This window comes from Quercus suber, unplaced genomic scaffold, assembly GCF_002906115.3.
Source record: "Quercus suber isolate HL8 unplaced genomic scaffold, Cork oak 2.0 scaffold_527, whole genome shotgun sequence".
Taxonomy (NCBI): domain Eukaryota; kingdom Viridiplantae; phylum Streptophyta; class Magnoliopsida; order Fagales; family Fagaceae; genus Quercus; species Quercus suber.
The window spans coordinates 104,484-114,346 of record NW_027069976.1 but is presented as its reverse complement, the minus strand read 5'-3'; the positions used below and the strand labels follow the sequence as shown (position 1 = coordinate 114,346).

Genomic DNA, 9,863 nt, shown 5'->3' with positions numbered 1-9,863 from the left:
TTAACGTATCAATATCCATAAAAAGTAGACTCCCATTTTCTCCCAAAAAAAAAAAAAGGTAAACTCCCATGGCACTCGACCCGACCACCTTCGAAACCTTAATTCCATCTCGCTTCATCACCTTCACCTTTCCCCATCCATCAAATGATCCCAACTCACTCCTCCGAGTCGCCGTCCTCGACTCACCCATCCAACCCACTGAGTCACCCCGAGTCGCCGCCATGTTCGTCCCCGAGCACCGTAACTCAGACTGGACCTTCTCCACCGAGTCCGGCCACCTCCAGCTCCTCCTAAGCTCTCCCGGAATTTCTCGCCTAATCCTCGTCGGAAACCAACCCATCAACGCTCATTCTTCACCATCAATTTACCGCCGTTCGATCAACAACGATTTCAACAGCCTCGAGGTGAGCTTGAAACCTCTGTTCCTTGCGTTATCTCCTAAGTCTTTGTTCAAACATGGAATTCCAGAGATACCCATTTTGAGATACGAAGATAACGTGATTTGTGGGGTAGTTTTAGAGCAATGTGTTGGGTCTTTTGCTGGTGAAATGTTGGTTGAGGATGTGGAAATTGAGAGTGAAGTGAGGGAGTTTCGGAGGCGATTGAGGTTCAAGAGGATGCCAAATTTGATTCAAACGGAGATACGTGTTGTTCCTGAGGTGGGTTTTGGTTCTGATTGTATGGGGATTGGGGAAGTTGAGTTCAGGCCTGATATTCAGGTTTTGGTGCATCCTTACTTGGTGCCAATGGTGGCAAGTCTTTCTTTGGTTGGTCGTTATATTGAGGAACGGATTCAAGGTGGGTTTAAGCCAAAAGCTTTGTGTGTTGGTGTTGGAGGAGGGGCTTTGCTCACTTTTCTAAGAGCCCAATTGGGTTTTGAGGTTGTTGGCGTTGAGGCTGACAAGGAGGTTTTGCGGGTTGCAAGGCAGTATTTTGGTTTGCTAGGTAATGAGTCTATTCGGGTAATTGTTGGCGATGCAATAGATGTTATAGAGAAATTTTCATTTCATTCAAATGGTGTTCATGGGGGAGAGAATGGTAGTTACTTGTATGATGGCAGTGATGTCAATAACAAATTTGATGCCATTATGGTTGATTTGGATTCTAGTGATGCTAAAAATGGTACCAGTGCTCCACCATTGGAATTTGTTAGGAAGCAAGTTCTTTTGGCTGCTAAGTCAATCCTATGTGATTTTGGGATTCTTGCTATAAATGTCATTCCTCCAGACAGATCATTCTACGAGAAACTGATAAATGAATTTCGTGAAGTTTTTCATGAGCTGTATGAAATAGATGTAGGAAATGGAGAGAATTTTGTTGTAGTTGCGACAATGTCACCTACCATGTCTTCCGTTAGTGACTGTGAGAATTCTTTTCTCACGAGACTGAGAATGGCTAGTTCAGGAGCATACATGGATTCCATAAGGAAGATTTGAGGCCAGATGATTTATGGAAGTTAGAGGAATATCATTTTCCAAGATCATATTCAAAATTAAAGCATTCTCTAAAGAACGGCCTGGGGATATAAGCTATCTTTTATGAGTTCTCCTGAAATTTACTCAAAATCCTTAGAAGGACCTTGCCCCATAACCTCGGTCCAAATGTTTTTTGAATGTTAAAAATTCTGGTTTGATTGGATGAATATATTGTAGTTGTTGAACCAGAATGGCATCTCTTGTCAGGGGCAGATTGATATATACTTCTCTTCAACATAAGCTGGAGTTATCAGTGTTTGCTGTGCCTTTAGGAGGAAGAAAATTATGGTCACTTTGCACACTGAGGTTGATTATTTGAAGGATACGGAAGGAACATTGATTTTCCAGAGTGTATTTCGGGTAACAAAGTTTCCTCACTTCTCATTTAAATTTTTGAATGAATGTAGGCCATATTACATTTTTGTTCTGAGCAATGTGCATTAAGATATGGTTTATTATGTCTTATGCTTCCAGTTAGAGATAAATTTGAAGCTCAATATGTATTATGTTTATATATGGAAGGAGAGAGGGGAGGGTCATGTTGGCGTAAGTTTCTATTCATGGTGTCTGGAGTAGTGATGCATTTAAACTTTGGGTCAAAATTTATCTTATTGTTCTGTGATTCGAACCCTTTGTACACATTGCTCTTAATCTTTAACTAGAGTTTAATTTCTTTGATTTATAGTCACTAGTTAGCACTCTGTATTTTGAGTCATCCATACCTGTATTAGATTATTATTAGTATGTCTGTGTGCATCCTCTCACTCAACAGCCTGATTTTACAATTGGGGTGAAGAGTTTGCACCTGACCAAAGGTGTGCCTTAGGAACAATTGAGCATCGTCCTAACCAAATTGAGCCTTCTCTCCAAGAAGAATCGTTGTCTTTTAGTAGTTAAATATCTTTTACTTTTCCACATTATGTTAGTGATCACAATGACAATGTTTCCTGATCTTTTAAAGAGTTGCTTTCATGTAGAATTACAAGCCATTCTTTTCCCCTTGATTTATCTTTTGAAACACAAAAAAAGGTCATGTGACATAATTTAAGCTCAAAGGAAAGAAGGCCTATTAGATCACTTTTAAGAAACAGCTACTCTGGAACAAATTGAAGTATTTGGATGTTAGAGAGGAGACTCATCCTTTAATAGCTGAGGAAAAGTTAGAAAAAGTAAATGTTCGTACTGATATTGAAAAGCTCACGCTTTTAGAAGAGATTAGTTGGAGGTAGAAATCTAGCGTGCTGCACTTGAGGGAGGGGGACGCCAATATTAGATTTTTTCACATGATGGCTAATTCCAGTAGAAGAAATAACGGTATTGAGAGCCTTATGGTTGATGGCAGATTATCTTCTGATCAAGGTATGATTGCTGATTGTCTTCTAGAAGTCTTGGTATTTCCAATGATATTCAGCGATAATGCGGAATGGTTAGATAGATCCTTTGAGGATGCAGAAATTTTTGATGTCATACAGAATTTTAATGGTGATAAATCACTTGGACTAGATGGTTATCCAATGACTTTGTTCTAAGCTTGCTGGGGGATTCTCAAACCTGATCTTATGGCTGTGTTTCATCATTTTTTTGCTAAAGGTCAGTTTGAGAAAAGTTTGAATGCAACATTCATCACTCTCATCCCTAAAAAAGTGCAGCTTTTGAAGTTGAGGATTTTCACCTCATTAGTCTTGTTTGGGGGGGGGGGGGGGTAATAAAATGATTGCTAAGGTCTTAGCCAACCGACTTCACACGATCATGGAAGATATAAACTCAGTTTCATAGAATGATTTTGTGAGGATCAAATAGATTCTTGACTTTGTACTTATTGCTAATGAATACCTTGACAGTAGATTGAAAACTAGTTTACCAGGGCTACTTTGCAAACTAGATGTTGAGAAGGCTTTTGATCATGTAAACTGGGGATTTCTTATGCAGTTGCTAGAATGGGGTGGGTTCTCTGCTAAGTGGAGGCGGTGGATTTTCCTTTGTATATCTACAGTTCGCTTCTTTATCCTAATTAATGGCTTTATGTGGTTGAGACAAGGTGACCCATTGTATCCTTTGCTGTTTGTCTTGGTTATGGAAGCCCTTGGAAGAATGTTGAATAAAGCTATCCATGAAGGTCACATGTTAGGCTTTGGTGTGGGTAATTTAGAGGGAAGATCCTTGGCGGTGTCTCATCTTCTCTTTGTAGACGACTCTAATTTTTTGTGATGCTGATCTAGATTAGATTTTGTTTCTCCGTATGATTTTTATTTGGTTTGAGACGGTTTTTGGTCTAAAGATGAATTTGGGCAAGTCAGAGTTGGTTCCCGTTGGTGTGGTGCATAATTTTGTCTTACTGTTGAATGCCCTTGGCTGTAGGCAAGGTACTCTTCCAATAAAATATTTGGGTCTTCCTTTGGGAGCTAAATTCAAGGATAAGACAATATGGAACCCAATTTTGGAGAAGATAGAACGGAGATTAGCGGGATGGAAATGTTTGTACTTATTCAAGGGAGGTAGAGTCACTTTAATTAAAAGCACTCTATCTAATTTACCCACTTATTTTCTCTCTTTATTCCTATACTTGCTGTTGTGGCTAACCGAATTGAGAAACTTCAACGGAATTTCTTATGGGGTGGCATTAGTGACGAACCAAAATTTCATTTGGTTAGAATGGGCTATTGTTTGTACTCCCATTTCTTCTCCCATTTCTTCGGGTGGCTTAGGGCTAAGGAAGGTAAAACTTTTTTAATTAGGCTTTGTTTGGGAAGTGGCTATGGAGATTTGGGATGGAGAAGGCTGCCCTTTGGAGGCAAGTGATAGAGGGGAAATATGACTGTGAGTGGGGTGGCTAGTGTACTAGGTCTGTTAATAGTCCACACGGTGTTGATTTGTGGAAAAATATTAGTCGAGGATGACCTTTTTCTCACCACATTCTATATGATATTGGGGATGAGATCTAGGGTGAAGTTTTGGCAAGACTGTTGGTGTGGTGAGACATCTCTTGTAGTCAATTATCTGGAATTGTTTAGATTTTGCTGAGATAAAGAGGCTAGTGTGGCTGAGCTTATGAAGTTTGCTAATGGAGTCCTCTTTTGGGATGTAAGTTTCTTTAAGGGTGTGTATGCTCGGGAATTAGAGGCACTGTCGGGTTTCATGGATACCATATACGGTGCTTTAGTAAAGGGGTTTGGTGGGGATAAGATATGTTGGAAGCTTGATAGAGAGAAGGGTTTCATGGTTAAGAATTATTATAGTATTTTAATGGGCTCTAATGACTATTGTTTTCCTTGGAAAAGTATTTGAAAGCAAAAAATTCTTTCTCGAGTAGCTTTCTTTGTTTGGACTGTTATGCTAGGGAAATGCTTAACGATTGACAATTTATGAAAAAGGAAGGTTTGCATATTGGATTGGGGCTACATGTGCCAGTGTAATGGTGAATTGGTTGACCATCTTTTCTATGTTGGTTGCTATGGATATGTGGTCTATGGTGTTTGGTTTATTTGGAGTAAGTTGGGTTATGCTGCAATTTGTAATGGGGCTTCTAGCATGTTGGCAAGGCAGATTTGGTTGTCATTGGAATGGGTATATATGGTTGATTGCTCCCCATTGCTTGTTGTGGTGTCTTTGAAGGGAGAGAAATAGTAAGTGCTTTGAAGATAATGAGAGATTTATACTAGACCTTAAGTTATTTTTCTTTAGAACTTAATGGATTGGTTGGTTGCTTTGCGAAACCAATCATTTTTTTCTTTTTTTGATTTCTTAGATTCTTGTAATTTTTGTTCTTGAATTGTTTGACCCCTTGTATACTCCCTGTTTACTATTTTTTTTTTTTTTTGGAGAAAGTACTCCCTGCGTAGTAAGATGTTCTTTTTTTGATATCAATAAACTTATTACTTATCAAAAAGGAAAGAAGGCCTATTAGACTATTAGTCCATTTTGTATGTTTATCAATATTCTTTGGCTTGATGATAAAGAATAATCATTGTGACATCATAAGTTAAAATTCTATTGTATCTGATTAAAAAAAAAAAAAGCATTTTAAAAGGTTATGTGACTAGTACGTGACTTTTAATGAAATTAGATGGTTACGATTTATCTGTTATATGAATATGAAGGATAGGATTCTAGGGTTGCTAAATACAAGTATTATAGTAGCCTCATTTGGGTCATTGATTCTAGGTAGTCTTTTCTTGTCTATTACGTGAGATAACATATCTAAATATTGCTTGAGCTCTTGAGCCTAGAATTTGATATTTTATTGTTCAAACTTTAATCATAGTATCTGCTTTTTTTCTAATAAAAAAAAAAAGGATCCCTACCAAAGAGATTTGAATGAATGGAAATTAATAAACAAAGCATAAGGTCCACCAATCAAACTGCACACACCAACCAATCCTCCAATTCATCTCGGTGCTGCAAGTTCTATGGATCCAGCGCCATGAAGGGAGTTTCATCTTCTATATCATCATTCTCATCCTCGAGACCACTTTCTATGCCTACCATGACCCTTGAATCTTAATCTTTTATCTCCAACCTCTTAATTGCTAAATCCATAATAAAAAAAACATAAATTAGATATAAATAAAACAATACTCTTGTGATAGCAAACAATCTAATATAAAATAGACAGATGGGCCTTCCTTCCTCTGGGCTTTAAATTCTCCTCCATCATCATGGGCTATTTGATGTTTCTTGCTACTAAACTTGTCTTGACTCTTGTAGAAATTATTGTGAAGACTGAAGAGGCACAAGTTGATGATCAATAACAGTGGGAAATAGGTTAGCAAATTCCTTTATTGGCATAGGCATGAGAACTTGCATATCTTAATTTCCATTATCTTTAATTTAGAAACCCCTATTTGTTCATTTGGCTAGTAAGGACTGTTGATAATCTGTTTTTGTTGAGTTTGTAGGTCATTTAATGTAGGAGACATGTCCTAACTGAGGAGATTTTGTCAAGCCCTGGAAATTATCTTTGTTAATGTATCTTCAAGTTATGAATGTCATTGCTTGTGGAAAAAATGTGAGACTTATGGCCTGATAATGGTGTATTGGCTCTTTGATAGAACCAAGTCCATTTGTATATGTGTATTTGTAGATAGTGCTTCATTGGGCTTACTGAGCATTTGAAATGTATTATAATATATTTTCTAATTGCTTCATATTTTATTTGAAACTTTTCAATTTTAAGTGGAATTCATATTTGGAAGGTGAATGGTGTTCAAGTGATTGCCCAACGATTTGTGTTGCTCCATGTTTATGGTTCCAACCCCATCTTCCTCTCCCTAGTATCTACCTATATAAAAAAAGGGACACATCTTTGCATTATGAAAATTAAAAATGATGTTAATTAGTGTACAATAAAAATAATGTTAGAGGTAATCCCATGTGAAAAAGATTTGCACTAATCACAATTTGGATGAAAAATGCATTTGGGAATTGCTTATTTTTGGTGACTTATTTGCAAAGTGTCTTATCAAAAGATATTGTTTTTGATAATTTTTATGTTAAATATGTAAAAAAAATCTAAAAGTTAGTTTATTTTAAAAAAATTAAAAGCTAAATTATTTGCTAAAAAGCCGAGACGAAAAACAAAACTTATTCTTAATAATTCTCAAACGGCACACTAAATCTTGACCCTCCTTTTATAATAAGAAGACAGTTCCGTTGTATTATCGATCCACTAACACATCTTAATTTAATGGATAAAAAATACGTAAACTTATAGCAGTAGTTACTAGTTTGTGTCCAATGCCGGTCAATTTAGTACTAACGTCCCAGACTCTCGAGCTATATGCACTTCAACGAGCCAAGGTAGGAGTTATGAAATCTCATGGCTTATGGTTCAAGGCTTCAAGCTCTATAGAAGCACAACCTTTTTTTTTTTTTTTTAAAAAAAAAAAAATCTATATGATAGTAAGAAACAGCCAACATAATCTGTCATATAAGACAATTGTGATAAAGTGTGTGTAAAAATATGTGGTACTATAATTATTATAGGAAATATCATTGGTTTTTCACAATGTTATTAATTTCATTTCGGAACTCATTTTCGATTCGTCCAGTGAAATGAAATATTTTAGCATATCATTTCATGAGTGTTTTGGGATTCTTTTATATATATATATAACCTAAAAGTATCAATTCAATCTCATCAAAGGGAAAAAAAATATCAATTCAAAAAAGTGGAATATAGATATAAAATAATGAATTTAATTAAATCATATAATATAATAATAATTAATATTTTGATAATTTTTTTTTATTTTCCATAAAAATAATGTTAAATATTTTTTAAAATGATTTGTTAATCATTGTCCCGTAGACAACCGTTAAGAGGATCCTTTCTCTAAACAAACCCCCCACCACAATCATATCTTTTTTTTTGGTAAACACAATCATATCTTTTGATTCATTTTTTTACTTCTCTTTCATCTATGTGGCACGTATCTTTGGTCTTTCTCTTTCCCTATTTTCATTTTTCTCTTTTTAAGTCCCATCTATCACCAAATTTCCAATATTCCCACATTCCAAAGCTCGTCACAGCTGTATATTCAAAATGTCTTTTTAAGTTGAATTACGCTAGAGATATAACTTTTGACACAATTTTGTGTCACAATTATCAGTGCGTCATGTGGTGAGTTGTGACACAAAATTATGCCAAAAGTTGTGTCCCTAACATAATTCTTTTTAAGTTCTCTCTATACTCAAACGGTCTGACTCTCTCACTTAACCTTCTTAGTCTTATCTCCTCCCTCTCTCAGCTTTGTGCATCTCCAACGATTTCTCTTCGGGTCTACTACTCTGTAAATTTCTTGACACTCATCTTTTCATTTTTGTTCTCATCGTCATCTTCATCTTTTCTTTTTTTTCGGCTATTGATGTACCGGCTGAAAATGGGCCCAAGAAAAATGACAAAAAAGAAGAAGGCCCATTAACAATAAGCCGAAGTCCAAAAAACCCATTTACATTTCGCTCTACTTCTTCTACTGAAACGTGAGAAGAGAGAGAAACACAGACATCTGATAGCAAATGGAGGTCCGCAGAGAGAACCGCAACATCCACGACAACCAGCGCCGTCAACTGGCTAAGCAGTTCGAACTGAAGCGCAACCTGTTCAAGGCTTTCCTCAGAGACCCAGAGCTTCCACCGGAGTTGAGAGAACAACAACAGTACAAGCTAGCCAAGTTGCCTCGAAACAGCTCCTTCACTCGCCTCAGGAACCGGTGCATCTTCACCGGCCGATCTCGCGGTGTGTACCAGTTCTTCCGTATGTCTCGTATCGTGTTTCGTGAACTCGCTTCAAAAGGTGCTCTTGCTGGCATTAAGAAAGCTTCTTGGTAGACACAAAAAAAAAAAGTTTTTAAAATTTGAAAAATAAAATTTTTTTTTTTTGGGTGTTTTTGGAACTGAAATGCCTTTTTATGTTGATTTCTCAGATGGGATTTTGTTTTTTTTTTTTTGAAATGGATATGAGTTGTTTTTGTTGTTGACATGGAATCAAAAGATATGTGGTCATTGGAAATTTTTAGTAGTATACTGAATTTGATGTTGATAAGAATTAAATTGTGTAACTGTTATTGTTTACAAGGTGGGAATGTTGGATTGTTATGTGTGTTGTTATTGTTGTCGTTGAAGGTTTTATGAGGGTGATTGGAAAGTGGTGATTTTGGAAGGGTTGTTTTAAGTTTTTGGTTTTGTATAGATTGAAAATAAAATTTGTTTGGATTTTTTTTTTAGAATTAAAAGCCTTTTTATGTTTTGTTTATGTTGATTTCTCACTTGGGGTTTTTGTTTTTGAAATGGATATGGACTGTTTCTGGAATGGATGCTGTTTGGAATATTAGTACCACATCGGATTTGATGTTAATAAGAATCGAATTAAATTGTTTAAATATTGATTATGAGGTGGGGGAGATTGGATTACTATGCGTTGTTGTTGTTGTTGTTGTCATTGTTGAAGTTTTTGTAAGGATGGCGAGGGTGATTTTGATATGAAAGAGGTAGCTTTGGTGTTTATTGTTTTGTAGAGTTGATTGAAGCAAGTGCTTGGATTTGTTTGTCCTATTTTTTTTTCTAGTATTTTAGATGTGAGGATGTGATTTTGGACTTGGGTTTTACCCTTTGGAAAAGGGTATAATGGAAAAGATGGTTGATAGAATTCCATTTGCGTGTTTGGTTTCAAAATCAAAGTCAATAGGATTCCGTTGCATGAGTGAAATGAATTGAAGGGGATGCAAAAGCCTGTTATGATTGTCTTGATTCAAATGGGGATCAAGCTGGTTGGGCTATCCAAACTAAGATTATTAATATCTTAGAACTTAGTAACTTAATTCCTAGTTGTAGATTCTGCTGGGTTAGTACTTAGTACAGCATGTAATGCTGCTGCTACTGCAAAGCTGGCAG

At 36.2% G+C, this 9,863-nt stretch overlaps 2 protein-coding genes across 3 annotated transcripts; both read left to right on the top strand.

Moving 5' to 3' along the window:
• Window positions 1-6,672, top strand: LOC111983200 (uncharacterized). 2 transcript variants are annotated; one of them, XM_024014863.2, is made up of 3 exons: window positions 1-1,835; window positions 6,180-6,236; window positions 6,371-6,672. In XM_024014863.2, exon 1 carries the CDS (start codon window positions 69-71, stop codon window positions 1,434-1,436), a length of 1,368 nt encoding a protein of 455 aa, XP_023870631.1. In that variant the 5' UTR covers window positions 1-68; the 3' UTR covers window positions 1,437-1,835; window positions 6,180-6,236; window positions 6,371-6,672. The 2 variants fall into 2 exon arrangements, with proteins under 2 accessions (XP_023870631.1, XP_065619901.1); XM_065763829.1 differs by lacking the exon at window positions 6,180-6,236.
• Window positions 6,673-8,179: 1,507 nt separating this feature from the next.
• On the top strand, window positions 8,180-9,068 carry LOC111983190 (small ribosomal subunit protein uS14m). Its single transcript, XM_024014853.2, has one exon. It carries the CDS (start codon window positions 8,490-8,492, stop codon window positions 8,799-8,801), a length of 312 nt encoding a protein of 103 aa, XP_023870621.1. The 5' UTR covers window positions 8,180-8,489; the 3' UTR covers window positions 8,802-9,068.
• The last annotated feature ends 795 nt before the right edge of the window (window positions 9,069-9,863 follow it).